The sequence below is a fragment of the Salmo trutta genome, chromosome 4 (genome assembly GCF_901001165.1).
Source record: "Salmo trutta chromosome 4, fSalTru1.1, whole genome shotgun sequence".
NCBI lineage: Eukaryota > Metazoa > Chordata > Actinopteri > Salmoniformes > Salmonidae > Salmo > Salmo trutta.
This window is the reverse complement of record NC_042960.1, coordinates 52,974,379-52,990,554: the sequence shown is the minus strand read 5'-3', so window position 1 is coordinate 52,990,554 and position 16,176 is coordinate 52,974,379. Positions and strand designations below refer to the sequence as shown.

Sequence of the window (16,176 nt, the reverse complement as noted above, 5' to 3'; positions counted from 1 at the left end):
CATTGTCTTGTATTATTACACACTTTAAGAACATATTCCATGGATCCCTTGGCCAAAAGTAGTTTAATCTGTTAGTAATATTCATAAAAAAATGCAATGTATAATTAAAAAAAAAAACGTTTTAAAAGAAATTATATATATATAATATTTTGAGATCTGGCCGCAGACCCCCTGCAGTACCTCCGCGGACCCCACTTTGAGAACTCCTGTTCTAGATAAGTATGCCCATACCATCGATTGGCTGATTTGGCAATCTGGAGTGCAGGTAATTGTTTTTTATTTACATTTTAGTAATTTAGCAGACGTTCTTATCCAGAGCAACTTACAGCAGTGAGCGCATACATTTTTTTAAGCGTTATGAAATGTGATATTGTCTTATCCCCTATCTCCAGTGATTAGAACCTTATAGGTTTGACAAGTTCCTACACGATTTCATAGACGGACCACTTAGAAGTTAAATCATGGTGAAAATAGTTATTTTACACACTCATAGAACATACACTATCCTCAAACTGACAGGAGTTTCATGTTTCACTTCTGGGGGTGGATTATCCTTTTAACCCTACGTGGTTCAGCTGTGCTCTCAGCATCACTAATCACAGCTGTCAGAAATACAGGGAGCTGACTCTCTCTCCGACTTCCTCTACAATAACTGAATAAACAATCCCTACTACTGTACCTCCATTCTGTCTCCACCAGGATCTGTCTCTGTCTGCATCAGACCTATGATCCTATCCCCAGATGGTTCCCTACTAGCCCTGCTCCTCTCTCAATCCATCCCTCCTTTAAACCTCTACCTCCTGGCACTTCTCCCCCTCCACTTCTCTACCTCCACTTCTCTCCCTCCTCTTTCAATCTCATCCTCCTTGCATCCCCTCTCTCCTCCACATGACAGGTACATATCACCAGGGCTGTCAATCAGCAGGCCACTGGTGAGAGAGGCCATGTTGACTGACAGATACGCTCACACTACAGAGAGAGACGGGGAGGAGGGAGAGAGGATGGATCGGTACAAGGGATGAGGTAGTGTTGAGTGAGAGTAATTGGAGGGAGGAGAAAGGAGGGATGTATGTAAATGTGAGAGAGAAAGAGAGCGAGAGAGAGATGAATCAGGGGAGTAAAAGTGAGCAAGAGAAAGAAAGCGAGAGAGGAAGTAGCAGAATAATACCCTTTATAGACAGAACGCCACTACAGTAACATTTCGATAGCAACAACTGATAACCTTTAAGACAATTTTAAAAAGTGCAGCATCAAAAGCGTCTGTACCTTTTCTGACAGTAGAATTCTGCTCCGGCATAGAATGTTCTGTATTGTTTCCCTGACGACAATAAACGTTCCTGATTGCTGTGTTGTTTTTATGCTGTTTTTTTTATGGTGGGGAAGCTAGATGTGTTTTCTTTCTACTAAATGTCTTGGTAAGTCACAGTATTTAATGAACTTTTAACATAATTTTTTTAGGAGAGAGTGGTCTGCGCGCAGGCAGCAGGCAGGCTGGTTACGAGCAGGCATCTCAAGATTATTATTTACAGTTCGCCTAATGATTGATGTTAGTCCCACTTCAGAAGTGGCATTCCTTTATAGACAAGTAAAATGCCCGTTTAGTGGCGCTTCGAATTTCCAGAGAAGGTTTCGTGTCAGCATTTCAAAAGCTGTAGTATATGTACCCTTACAGACAAACATGCCGTAGCCGAGGAGCTTTCAAGGTTCCACATTCCATATGTCTGAAAAGGGTATCAGTGTGAGAGACACAGAGAGAGACAGAGAGACACAGAGAGAGAGAGACAGACACAGAGCGAGAGAGACACACAGAGAGACAGAGAGAGAGAGAGACAGAGAGAGAGATGCGAGGGAGATTGTGAGACGTCATGTAGAGGGAACTGAGAGGCATTTGGATAATAAAGATAGCCTCTGTGCTCATCAGAGCTCTAGGGAGACACCAGCCAAGGCTGCAGATTCCTCCCTCCCTGCACTAGACTAGCAAACGGCAATGACAGCCATACTGCCTCCCTCCCACACACAACACAATATCTCCCCTTTAAACGGTCTTCCTGTAGCTCATCATCACACTCATACATACCCAGCACAGATAAAGCCTAAAGTGTGTGTGTGTGATGCAGTCTGTTCTCTGTCTGATAAAGCCCAGAAAGTCACCTTGAATCATATCTGTGATAAACAACTTGTCTTTCAACCTCTGTCCCACCCTCACTCTCTCACAGTGGGAAGAAGCTAACTTCCTGCAATTATACACATTTCATTTTGCCAGTGAAAAAATGTGCAGTTTTTTAGAGCTAATCTCATACTATTCTATACCTTTTGCCATGGGGCAGAGAGTGAATGTTGCAGTTCTATAGCTAATCTAATGCTATTCTACACATTTTGCCATGAGGCTGAGAGAAAATGTTGCAGTTTTAGAGCTAATTTCCTGAAATTCTACACATTTTGCCATGGGGCTGATGGAAAACCAGGGGGCCCCCAACACCCCAGGGGCTGCGGGGGGTTGTGCTATGCCAGTGCTCTCACTAACACACTGATGGGAACAGGAGAATATTAGAAGATTGGGCTATGGATTGGTGTTGGTCGTGGGATAGGGAAAATAAATTGTGTTGGGGTGGGATAGGGTTAGTGTTGGGTTCACTGACGGTACAATACCATATGAGTATTAGCCAGAGGGCTATCCTGCCTCTCTCTCTCTCACCTGGAAAATACTGGCTCCATATGGCGTCCTCCATGCATTCAGCAGATTGTCCTTCCCTGTGCTCACAAACCACTTGCCTGAAACGCACACGTTATACTTCAGAGTTAGCTGATGTATCCAAGCACTATACATCTCATTAGCATAAGTATGCAAGTTAGTAGAGTGTATGTGAGTGTCAGTCAGAGTTCTGAGCTGGTACGTACCACAGGAAGCAAACTTGAGGGAGAGCACACAGCTCTCGTGGAGATGCAGCTGGTACTTGTCTGGTTTGGAGACATGCAGCACTTCTACATTACTGCTCTCCATGCCCACTGCCAGCCACTCTCCTGTAGGACAGTAGCCCAGAGAAAAGATCTGGAGGGAGGGAGAGGATGAGAGAGAGAGAGAGAGAAAGTTCATTACACGACTGAACGGAGCTCATCTGACAAAGATTATCATCTGCATCATCATGGAGATATGATACAACAGAGAGGAGCAGAGTGACTGGTCTGAAATTGAGGCTGATAGCTACACTATCATATTAAGGTGAAGTCTTCTCAGAAAGACAGTCCTGAGTCGGTCAGAGCTAGCGTTAGCTAATCTCACAACATCTCAGGTGTTCCATCAGTACCTGTGAGGTGAAGTCGTGCTGCTGCAGCTGTCGTCCCTCTCTCAGGTCCCAGCAGCGTACTGTGTTGTCCAGCCCCCCCGTCCACAGTTTGGTCCCATCGTTGGAGATGTCAATACAGCTGGCCCCGTCAGTGTGGCCCTGGAACTGCCTGGGGAGCACAGAAATACAATCAACATCAACCCAGAGCCATTCAGATGTGATCCATAGTCATCTAGCCCACTGCCCTGCTCTCTTCCCCTCTACCATTCTCCCCTCCTCTCCACTCTCCTGCCCTACCCTCTCACTCTACTCTTATGCGCTCTCCTCCCCCTCTACCCTCCTCTCTTCTGCTGCCCTGGCTGTGCAGGTCCCAGACCCTGATGTCCCCCCCCCACCTCTCTACCCCTCCTAACCTCCTCCTATTTATCCCCCTCTCCTCCTTACCCCCTTCTCCTCTCCTTACCTAACCAGGGTCTGGTTGTGCATGTCCCAGACTACGATGTTTCCCCCCTTTCCTAACCTCATCTTCCTCTTTATCCCCCTCTCGTTCTCCTCTCCTTACCTAACCAGGGTCTGGTTGTGCAGGTCCCAGACTACAATGTTTCCGTCGCTGCAGCAGGAGAAGCAGACCTTGTTGTCGGGGGAGATGGCCAGAGCGTAGCAGGCCGGGGCAGAAGACGTCAACTCCGCCTTGATGCGGGGAGTGGGTGTGGCCAAGTCCCAGATTGACAGTGTGCTAGCCTCGCCTCCAACAATGAGTGTCCGCCCATCAGGGAGAATCTTACAGGAGCGGATGTAGTTATCCCTGTTCTGATTGGTGGAAAGAGAGAACATATGTACTGGAAAGCTAAAACAATCAATATGATTGGTTAAGCCTTTTATAGTTTGTGTCCACTCACCAGACAGTCGAGCTGGGCCATGGCACTCTTGCTGCCAGGCTGGCTGATGTCCCACACCTTGACACAGCCCTTGCCGCCGGTGTAGACGTGGCGTGTGGAGGTGCTGATGGTGACGGCACACACCACCTCTCCATGGTTCAGAGTGTGGATCTGCCGGGCGTGCCGCGGGATGCCCGGGCCCAGCAGGGCGTCCGGAGGGAAAGGCACCGGCTGCATCTGTCCATCCGCACTTACATGGAAAGAGTAGGCACTGGTGAGAGAGAGGAGGTAAACAGAGGGAGGGAAGTAGGAGAAAATGGAATGAGTGCCAACCACTGAAATGGAAATCTGTATATTATTACAAACAGTCATGCAAAAGCATTGAAGACTGTCAACCTCGCAATGGGAATGGCAATTGAGAAATATTCACCCAAACCTTGCTAATTGTTTTTACACAAAAGCCGCTGGCAGAATGCAAAAGGGAAGATTGTATTACAGGGGCCAGAGTAAGAGTGCTATTTCCAATGGCCAATCAGTTAGGGCCGGGACAATACCAGTATTGAGAACGTTAATATCGTGGGCAAGGAAACAAAACACAAAGCGGATTGAACTGCTTTAGGAAACAGACCTAATGATGGAAACAAACATCAATATGTTGTCATCCAAAGTCACCTTTATTTATTTTCCAAGCTATAACAGACAATATTTTACATAGAGCAGGTTTTTAAAGGACCAAAGAATTTGGTCTACTTCATATTTTCATTTTTGACATGAAAACGAAATATTGCGATACTGGTATCGTCCTGGCCCTACAATCAATAGCATAGCGATGCCAAGGTTGTTGTGTATTTTATATCTAAATTGGGAGAGCTTGCTGCTTGCCCCAGCTAAAACAACAACGACGGTTCTCTATGTTTGGATGGAGGAGAGGAGCGACGTACGGTTTTCCCCCAGAGGATCCACCAGGCAGTGAGGAGGACAGCCCTGGGGCCCTGAGGTGGGACCGAGACTCATATGCCACCTGGAGAGCCTAGGAGGAGGACCAAGACAGGAGGATTACTAAAAGAATCATCCTGTGTTGTAACAGTTCAATCTCAGTAAATCCTAATCTTATCAAATTCAGTGAAATCTTGACAATTCATCCAGCATAGGCTTTCAAACCAGTTACTACCACAGAAAACATTGTCAAAACAGAATAAGATTGTAAGTTTTGTTTTAAACCAGTGATGCATATTTTCCATGCTTCAGGGTCACAGTGTTTAGACTTTGTTTCCTCATAATTAGTAATTGATTCACACCTGGACAACCAGGTGGGTGCACTAACTGGCCAATTTGGGACATAATTGATCAATTAAGTGCCAGGAAGAGACAAAGACGATAGACAATGCAGCCCTTGAGGTCTGGAGTTGTGGACACCTGTTTTAAACAGAGAGATGAGTGAGGTGTGCTAAAGAACTCACCAAGGGGCTGCGGGTGTAGGCGCTGGCGCTGGCGGCAGCGCTGATCTGGGGCGAGAAGCCCCCGGGACTGGCTAGCTCCCCATTGACGCCTGCGTGGGACACCCCCCCAAATTGAGCCGGGTACAAACTGGGGGGCACAGACAGAGGACTGCGGAGAGCTAGGGGGGTGAAGAGAGGGTGGATGAGAACATTTTAGGTCACGGAGGACCAGAGGGGTCAGACAGGTGGGGTCTACAGAGAGTTGTGTTGGTGATATCTTATACTATAACATGTCTTTATTGCTTTTGGCTGATCAACAGTACCACAGGAGCACATTATCACAGTAGGGAGTAGGGGTGAGTTCTAATGGTATTATGAGCAGAATAAAAGTATAATTATGGTATTACATGGCTATATGATCACAATAGATTAATAGGATGGTATAGCAGGGGTAAAATAACAGGGGCACAGACAGAAGGTATGAAAGACAGACAGGTGTGTCTGACTCACCCAGAGGGTCAGCGGAGGAGGCAGCCCTGCTGACCAGGCGGAGGCAGGACGTACTGGGGCCGGCGGGGCCGGGGGTAAGAGCCTCATGGTGAGACGGGGACGGGGTGCTCGACTTAGACAACGAAGACCCAGACTTCTCCACCTAAAGAGAGGTAACGAGATGCAGTCATGATACACCTTCATACAGATAAGTAAGTGATAATACTTTAATTTGTTGATGTTGGGCACAATGTTAATGCTTGACAATGAATGTATAATACCTGTGCTGGATCCTTGGCCTTGCCCGGTGTGGGGCTGCATGGTAGGGGGGAGGACGGGACCTCGCCGGGGCTCCTGGGGGACCCTGGTAACTCCTTCCTCAGGGTGGGGGCCCGGTCCAGACCGTTCCCGTGGGGGGAGTGAGGGGGGCTGCCTGCGGGAGACGTGGGCTCCTGTGTACATAGACAGATAAGGGACTCCAGGTCACCCCAAAACAATAGCTTCACATTAGCTTTCAAAAATCTCTAAAGCTGTAAGATTATAGACGTTATAGATTACTATAGTGTCCGTATGGATTTAAGCACAAGTGTGTATGAGGCCTGTACGGTACTGTAAGTCAAACCCAGCAGACTGTCTACATCCCAGTCACAGCCACCCCAATAAAACCATTCCCATCTTCTCCCAGTGTGCTGCAGTCAGCACATCTCCTGTAGCTGTCTGAGTAGAACACACATCCACAGACTGTACTACAACAATCCCCAGAGACATTCCCACTCTCACACCCATTAAGAACATCTGTCAAATTCTCAAATTGTTCTGTATGCAAAAATCACACAAGAGACTTTCCCGCTTTTGTGCATTGTGCTGCGCAGTACCAAATGCAGAAAGCTTGGATAAAACATATATTTGGGTACACTGCATTAAGTATTTAAACAATTGAAAATATTCTGAGGGCATAAATAAAGGAAACAGACTGGTGCTATCTGATGAGAGGAGGGGGTCTGTGTGCGTGTTCCAGAGCTGTGTTCAACAGGGAGAGACTTTACTCACTAGGAAAGGAGAGATCAGCAGCTCCTCATAACTCAGTGATTGGTGTCCTCATTATGAAATTATCAATTTTACCCTGTACATTTAAAAATGACCAAATACACTGATTTGTTTAAAGCAAAACTACCAAAACTATTGCTGATGGTGAACCTGAACAATCAATTATATTGGAAGACTTAGCAGGTAGGCTATAGCCAGATGACAGTTGTCTCCGGTAGCTTACTTTTATTCCGCTACATTTTCAGCAGCACATAGATGTCAATAACCTAGCAAATTACATAGGTTGTCACTCAACTAATAAAACCTAACAACACACAAGCCATTTTAGTATTTGAATGCTGAAGGTGCCACGCAGATTTGCAAGATCAGGAACAGGCAGCCTACTTCATGTTTGTCAGCGCGCGAAGCTGGGCACAGAACCCAGTTTGACCAGGCTACTGATACTGCCTGGGGTTGTTCAGCATGCAAACTGATCAATGACTCACTTTTCACTTTCAAACACTTTCACTTTCAAACACTTTCACTTTACACTGAAGGAGAGAGGATGCATCAGCTGTCACAAAAGATTAGGTATTTTCGAAAGATAGGAAAAATGTCATATTTTTGGGGGTGACAAATTGTTTATTTTATCATTTTTTTCTTTGGGGAGGGCTACAGGTACACAACGCAAACTCATACAATCTCATACTCTGTTCGCATTTTCCTGTTGGCTAATGCTCAAAAAGAAAAAAAACATCCCAAAAAAGGTACAGAAATATAAAGTACTGATCATTTTGATCATATTACAGAATCAAAAAGTAACAATAAACCCTGTTTGCAAAGGAAAATAAAAACAAAAGTTAGTCTCCACGCCCAACATCTCACTGTGGATAACTCTAATGATAGAACTTCTAGTAGTAACTGCATCCACTGGTGAATTGAGAGAGAGGTGATTGCCATCTAATAGCCAACATCTGTTTTGCAGCAGTGCTGCCTGCCAGCAGTAATTGTCTCTGATTAATTAGGAGATTCAAGAAACTATCATCGTTAAGTAACATAGTACAGTGCATTCGGAAAGTATTCAGACCCCATCCCCTTTTCCACATTTTGTTACGTTACAGCCTTCTTCTGAAAGGGATTAAATTCATTGTTTTCCTCATTAATCTACACACAATACCCCATAATGACAAAGCAAAAACAACTTTTTAGAAATGTTTGCAAATGTATAAAAAAATATATATATATATTTACATAAGTATTCAGACCCTTTGCTATGAGACTCAATTGAGCCTAGGTGCATCCTGTTTCCATTGATCATCCTTGAGATGTTTCTACAACTTGAATGGAGTCCACCTGTGGTAAATTCAATTGATTGGACATGATTTAGAAAGGCACACGCCTGTCTATATAAGGTCCCACAGTTGACAGTGCATGTCAGAGCAAAAACCAAGCAATGAGGTCAAAGGAATTGTCCGTAGAGCTCCGAGACAGGATTGTGTCGAGGTAAAGATCTGGAGTACCAAAACATTTCTGCAGCCTTGAAGGTTCCCAAGAACACAGTGGCCTCCATCATTCTTAAATGGAAGAAGTTTGGAACCACCAAGACTCTTTCTAGAGCTGGCTGTCTGGCCAAACTGAGCAATCGGGGGAGAAGGGACTTGGTCAGGGAAGTGACCAAGAAGCCGATGGTCACTCCGACAGAGCTCCAGAGTTCCTCTGTGGAGATGGGAGAACCTTCCAGAAGGACAAGCATCTCTGCAGCACTCCGCCAATCAGGCCTTTATGGTAGAGTGGCCAGATGGAAGCCACTCCTCAGTAAAAGGCACATGACAGCCCGCTTGGAGTTTGCCAAAAGGCACCTAAAGGACTCTCAGACCATGAGAAACAAGATTCTCTGGTCTGATGAAACCAAGATTGAACTCTTTGGCCTGAATGACAAGCATCACGTCTGGAGGAAACCTGGCACCATCCCTACGTTAAAGCATGGTGGTGGCAGCATCATGCTGTGGGGATGCTTTTCAGCGGCAGAGAATAGGACACTAGTCAGATGAACGGAGCAAAGTACAGAAAGATCCTTGATGAAAACCTGCTCCAGAGCGCTCAGGACCTCAGACTGGGGTGAAGGTTCACCTTTCAACAGGACAACGACCCTAAGCACACAGCCAAGACAACACAGGAGTGACTTTGGGACAAGTCTGCCAAATGTGCTTTTTTTCTTTGCCATTATGGGGTATTCGGTGTAGACTGATGAGGAGAAATAAATGTTTTATCAATTTTCGAATAAGGCTGTAACGTAACAAAATGTGGAAAAAGTAAGGGGTCTGAATACTTTCCAAATGCACTGTACATGCAAAGCATTGAATATTTACATTCATGTACTTTGAAAGGAATTTTGTAACTTTGTCCCAGAAGCATTTAACTGCAGTGCCTACCTGATTTAGGGGACACAGTGAACAGTTGGGAGTTGGGGCCAATTTCTTCGTAAAATGTTTCCTTGGTGTTAAATACAGTCTGTGAACAAACTTAAAGTTTATAAATTGATGGTTCAGATTACTGGATGCCATGGCCATGTTTCCATATTCTGTTCCAATAAAGGGTTGTTCAGATTCACTTAGATCTAACCCATACCTTTTAATGGCTAGCTCAGAATATGAGCTTTCCAAAAGTTGTTTATTGACATCAGTCCTTTTGGGAGCCCAGATAATTGATGTATATTTCACATAATTGGATGGTTCGGTATTTGGGTTTCCCAAGGGACTCCATAGGACAGCGTTGCTGACCTAAGTTGTAAATATAGAAAAAAGAAGTTGCCTGTTAATGTTTATGTGTATTTCAATCTTGGAATGTTTTCAAACCAGTACTATCCATGATATCGACAAGGGTACGGATTACACATTTGAACCATTGGAAAGGCCGCCCTCCAGATCGCAAGGTATTATTGTGAAATATTGGAGTATGGGCATGCCATTTTGATTTCAACTTACATTGTTTTAAAATGTTGCGCAAAATAGAGATTGTGTGAGCAATAGTAGGACCAAAGCGTAGTTTACATTGTTTAAACAGACGGATTTTGATGGGGATTTTTGTTTTATGTTAATTTGATTTCCGCGGAGCCACGGAAATTGTAGGAGAAGGATTAAGTGGCATATCAGTGAAGACCACCTCTTCCAAGGCAATAGGAGACACCATTAATCTCTCTATACTCAGTCAGGGAGCGGAAGAATAATGTCTAAACCAATTTAGGATGGGGAAAAATGCTAGTGCCTGGAAATACAATTTCAAGTTTGGTACGGATAGTCCTCCTACTTCTTTCCCTCTTAATTTTATCTGGGATCACTTACATTGCCTTATTCATTTTTTTAAATCACACTATGGATTTCATCCCAAAAGCCAGAAGGGGGAGACATGGGAAGAATTGAATTTCAAAAATCCAGCCATGGCCATTTTTCATTTTGACAATACATATTCTGCTGGTTAAAGCAGCAGGGATGTTAGTCCATCTACTGAGGTCTGATTGAATTGATTTGAACATTCTGTTAAAGTTTCTAGCAATGGTTTTATATAAGGAAGAAAATCTATTACACCTAAATATTTAAAATGGGAAATTATTGGGATTCCAAAAGCAGAGATGGAGTCCTCCATCTGGGTCTTGAGAGGAAGTAAGGCTGATTTGGTTCGATTAATTTAATAACTTGAGATGAAGCTGAATTTATCGATGATCTTCAATGCATTTGGGAGTGATTGACATACATTGTCTAGATATAGTAAAATATTGTACACGTATAATGAGATGAAGTGATCAGGGAAATTGGTATTATTTCCTTCAATGACAAATTGCCTGGGCCAGGGGTTCCATGGATAATACAAATAACAAAGGAGAAATCAGATCGCCTTGTCTGTTGCTTATTGTGATTCTAAATGATCAGAGCAGATATTGCCTATAATATCTATGGCTGAGGGATTGGCATATTTAGTATTTTAATCATATTAATGAAATTGGAGGCCAATTCCCATATGTTCGAAGACAGACCAGAGATATGACCATTCTAGTCTATCAAAAGATTTTTCTGCAACAGGAGATAAAACAGCCCAAGGCGCTGTTGTTTCTGATGAAGCATTTAAGATATGTAATAGTCGACGGAGGTTTTCCGAGAATAAACGTTTTTTAACAAACCCACTTTGGGTAAGGAATTCTCAAGACGGGATGACAACATTTTGGAAAACGGTTTGATATCTGTGTTTATCAAGATAGGGAGCGATAGTGAGAACACTGGGTAGCATTCTTACCCTTAAAAAAAGAATAACTAAATTAGTGGTGTATTCACATCTCCCAAATGAACCTTTGTGAACGGCTGTGTTAATTTCAAGCAATAGTGGACCAAATTCATTCCCACATTTTAAATAGACCGATTTTCCTTTATTCATTCTACCCAATGCCCTTTTGAGTTCATTGAGAGAGATTTGGGTCCCAGCAAGGCGGCTTCCTCTGTTGAGAGAAGAGGAGTTCTTAATTATTTTAGAAAGGCCCTAGTCTGACATTGTGTGGATTTACAATCAGAAGTGTACAGTTCTTTATAGAAGCGGTATAATCTTTGATTAATTTGGGTTCTGATAGTAATTCCCCTGTTTCAGATTCAATAGTTGCTATATCAGCTAATTGATCATTACTGCATAGCTTATTGGCCAGTAAATGACTGGGAAGATTACAATGGAAGTAATGGTTGAGTCGAACTCGATGGATGGCAAATTCTGCTCTCGGTCTTATCAATAAATTAAGTTCTGTCTTGACTTTGGAAAGAGTAATAGTTACCTGGTCTGAAAATAGTATTTGTTGTGAATGCTCTAACGCAGTTAACAACATTTCCAATTCTGATATCTTCTTGAATTGTAATTTATTCAACCCAGATGAAAATGCAGTTGCCTTCTTTTTCATAAAACATTTGGTAGCATCCCATAGAATCCAGGAATCATCGGTTGAATTGTTATTGATCAATATGAATTAGTTTAGCTTTCATTTTAAATTGATCACAGAATGTAGGATTCTGTAGTAATGAAATGCTGAATCACCATCTTGTGGCTCTTTTAGGAGATAATACCATAAAATCGATTCAGGGGAATGTTTTAATTCCTGTTTGAGTAGACTTGTGTACTCATTTGCTTATGGATTATGTGCACGCCAGGCATCAATGATGTTGTAATCAGAAAGTATATACAGTTGAAGTCGGAAGTTTACATACACCTTAGCCAAATACATTTAAACTCAGTTTTCTGACATCAATTCCTGACATTTAATCCTAGTAAAAATTGCCTGTCTTAGGTAAGTTATCATCACCACTTTATTTTAAGAATGTGAAATGGCAGAATAATAGCAGAGAGAATGATTTATTTCAGCTTTTATTTCTTTTATCACATTCCCAGTGGGTCAGAAGTTTACATAAACTCAATTAGTATTTGGTACCATTGCCTTTAAATTGTTTAACTTGGGTCAAACGTTTCAGGTAGCCTTCCACAAGCTTCCCACAATCAGTTGGGTGAATTTTGGCCCATTTCTCCTCACAGAGCTGGAGTAACCGAGTCAGGTTTGTAGGCCTCCTTACTCGCACGTACTTCAGTTCTGCCCACAAATTTTCTATAGGATTGAGATCAGGGCTTTGTGATGGCCACTCCAATACCTTGACTTTGTTGTCCTTAAGCCATTTTGCCACAACGTTGGAAGTAAGCTTGGGGTCATTGTCCATTTGGAAGACCCATTTGCGACCAAGCTTTAACTTCCTGACTGATGTCTTGAGATGTTGCTTCAATATATCCACATAATTTTCCATCCTTATGATGCCATCTATTTTGTGAAGTGCACCAGCCCCTCCTGCAGCAAAGCACCCCCACAATATGATGCTGCCACCCCCGTGCTTCACAGTTGGGATGGTGTTCTTCGGCTTGCAAGCCTCCCCCTTTTTCCTCCAAACATAACGATGGTCATTATGGCCAAACAGTTCTATTTTTGTTTCATCAGACCAGAGGACATTTCTCCAAAAAGTACGATCTTTGTGCAGTTGCAAACCGTAGTCTGGCTTTTTTATGGCGGTTTTGGAGCAGTGGGCTTCTTCCTTGCTGAGCGGCCTTTCAGGTTATGTCGATATAGGACTCGTTTTATTGTGGATATAGATACTTTTGTGAAGATGCTGGAGGAAACAGGTACAAGGTCCTTTGCTGTTGTTCTGGGAAGGATTTGCACTTTTCGCACCAAAGTACAGAACGTGTCTCCTTCCTGAGCGGTATGACGGCTGTGTGGTCCCATGGTGTTTATACTTGTGTACTATTGTTTGTACAGATGAACGTGGTACCTTCAGGCATTTGGAAATTGTGAAGATGCTGGAGGAAACAGGTACAAGGTCCTTTGCTGTTGTTCTGGGAAGGATTTGCACTTTTCACACCAAAGTACAGAACGTGTCTCCTTCCTGAGCGGTATGACGGCTGTGTGGTCCCATGGTGTTTATACTTGTGTACTATTGTTTGTACAGATGAACGTGGTACCTTCAGGCATTTGGAAATTGCTCCCAAGGATGAACCAGACTTGTGGAGGTCTACATTCTTTTTCTGAGGTCTTGGCTGATTTCTTTAGATTTTTCCATGATGTCAAGCAAAGAGGGACTGCGTTTGAAGGTAGGCCTTGAAATACATCCACAGGTACACCTCCAATTGACTGAAATGATGTCAATTAGCCTATCAGAAGCTTCTAAAGCCATGACATCATTTTCTGGAATTTTCCAAGCTGTTTAAAGGCACAGTCAACTTAGTGTATGTAAACTTCTGACCCACTGGAATTTGAATACAGTGAATTATAAATTAAATAATCTGTCTGTAATCAATTGTTGGAAAAATGACTTGTGCCATGCACAAAGTAGATGTCCTAACCGAGTTGCCAAAACTATAGTTTGTTAACAAGAAATATGTGGAGTGGTTGAAAAAAAAAGTTTTAATGACTCCAACCTAAGTGCATGTACACTTCCAACTTCAACTGTATGTTGGAGAGCCTTGGTTGTGTGTGGACAGTAGTTTGTCTTATTAGATTTGTCCCGCATGTCCAAAATGGCATTCATGTCTGTCAGATGGAATTGAGTTAATTCTAACAATATGGTGTTCAGAAAATCAAAACATTTAGGATCATATGAATTTGGAGCGTACACATGAATAAAGGCAATTTTCGGTAAGAATGTAATATGAGCAAAACATTTTAGTGTACTGGCAATTTGTAACATTTGAATTGATTTTTTGACCGATGCATACTACATTTAGATGGGTTTGGGGTCTGCGGACCGATGGTGCACTTGTATCTGTTATAAAAAAAATGTTTTACTCCCTTTTCTCCCCAATTTCATAATATCCAATTGGTAGTTACAGTCTTGTCTCATCGCTGCAACTCCTGTACGGACTCGGGAGAGGCAAAGGTTGAGAGCCGTTTGCCCTCACAACCCATCCAAGCAGCACTGCTTCTTGACACAGTGCCCGCTTAACCTGGAAGCCAGTCACACCAATGTGTCAGAGGAAACACCGTACACCTGGTGACCATGTCAGCGTGCATGCGCCCAACCCGCCACAGGAGTCGCTAGAGCACGATGGGACAAGGACATCTCTGCCGGCCAAACCCTCCCCTAACTCGGACAATGCAGGATCTCTAGCGGCACAGCTAGCAACTGCGATGCAGTGCCTTAGACCACCGTGCCACTCGGGAGGCCCGATGCACTTGTATCTTAAACATTTGAATCGGGGACCCATCCGTATCGGTGAATTGTTACATTCCTAATATCACTCACTGTTTGTTTTCCTCTAGCATTTACATGGGGTCAGATGACGTTGCATGTAGAAAGGTGCTGATCTAAGGCCAGTTTAGCCTTTTCCCTCTGACGGGTTTGGTTAGAATTGGGAGAGGGTAAGCTCATCCAAGATCTGTGCCTACGTGTGACTTGGTTATTCTTACTTCATTAGAGACATCAACCACCAGGTTATCCTCACTCTTGTCCCCATCACTGTCCTAAGAGACACAGAGGAGAGAATGTCAGGTACACACTCTCTCTCACGTAAACAACATTGCCCACCCTTCACGTCTTCCCTCTGTCAGCCATACACACAGACTAACACACACACTACACCCACCCAGGCTTGCACACATACACAGATATGCCCACCCCTCCCTCCCGTTCTCCATCTGTTTGGCTATATTACTACTTTATTCCTCTCTTCTTCTCCCCCTCTCTCTCTGGGAATAGTGGTGACAGCGATGGCACTTAATCACCATGGCAACAGTGCGTTGATGTGATCGTGGCCTGATATTCCTATTGACATCACGGTGGAGTGACATCACCCCCTAATTATATTGAGCCAGATCAGGGCCATGTTGGAGAGGAGAGGAGACTATTCCTAAACATAGACAGACCAGAGCTAGGACAAAAAAACATATTGGACGTAAACCGACCGGAGCTAGGAGAAAAACATCCTGCACGTAGACCGACCGGAGCTAGGAGAAAAACATCCTGCACGTAGACCGACCGGAGCTAAGAGAAAAACATCCTGGACGTAGACCGACCGGAGCTGGGAGAAAAACATCCTGGATGTAGACCGACCGGAGCTAGGAGAAAAACATCCTGCACGTAGACCGACCGGAGCTAAGAGAGAAACATCCTGGACGTAGACTGACCGGAGCTGGGAGAAAAACATCCTGGATGTAGACCGACCGGAGCTAGGAGAAAAACATCCTGCACGTAGACCGACCGGAGCTAAGAGAAAAACATCCTGGACGTAGACCGACCGGAGCTAGGAGAAAAACATCCTGGACGTAGACCGACCGGAGCTAAGAGAAAAACATCCTGGACGTAGACCGACCGGAGCTAAGAGAAAAACATCCTGGACGTAGACCGACCGGAGCTAAGAGAAAAACCTCCTGGACGTTGACAGACTGGAGCTGGGAGAAAAACATCCTGCACGTAGACCGACCGGAGCTAAGAGAAAAACATCCTGGACGTAGACCGACCGGAGCTAGGAGAAAAACATCCTGGATGTAGACCG

General features: G+C 43.9%; 1 protein-coding gene across 1 annotated transcript in view; it reads right to left on the bottom strand.

Annotated features, from left to right (window-relative positions):
- Window positions 1–16,176, bottom strand: part of LOC115192599 (transducin-like enhancer protein 4) — an 80,811-nt gene that overhangs the window by 8,048 nt on the left and 56,587 nt on the right. The window contains exons 10-19 of the mRNA XM_029751284.1: window positions 15,092–15,145; window positions 6,372–6,542; window positions 6,112–6,253; window positions 5,623–5,780; window positions 5,104–5,192; window positions 4,184–4,433; window positions 3,847–4,094; window positions 3,306–3,453; window positions 2,899–3,049; window positions 2,696–2,772 (exon numbers count right to left, since the gene is read on the bottom strand). Of these exons, the coding sequence (XP_029607144.1) occupies window positions 2,696–2,772; window positions 2,899–3,049; window positions 3,306–3,453; window positions 3,847–4,094; window positions 4,184–4,433; window positions 5,104–5,192; window positions 5,623–5,780; window positions 6,112–6,253; window positions 6,372–6,542; window positions 15,092–15,145 (1,488 nt within the window). The remainder of the gene's footprint in view (window positions 1–2,695; window positions 2,773–2,898; window positions 3,050–3,305; window positions 3,454–3,846; window positions 4,095–4,183; window positions 4,434–5,103; window positions 5,193–5,622; window positions 5,781–6,111; window positions 6,254–6,371; window positions 6,543–15,091; window positions 15,146–16,176) is intronic.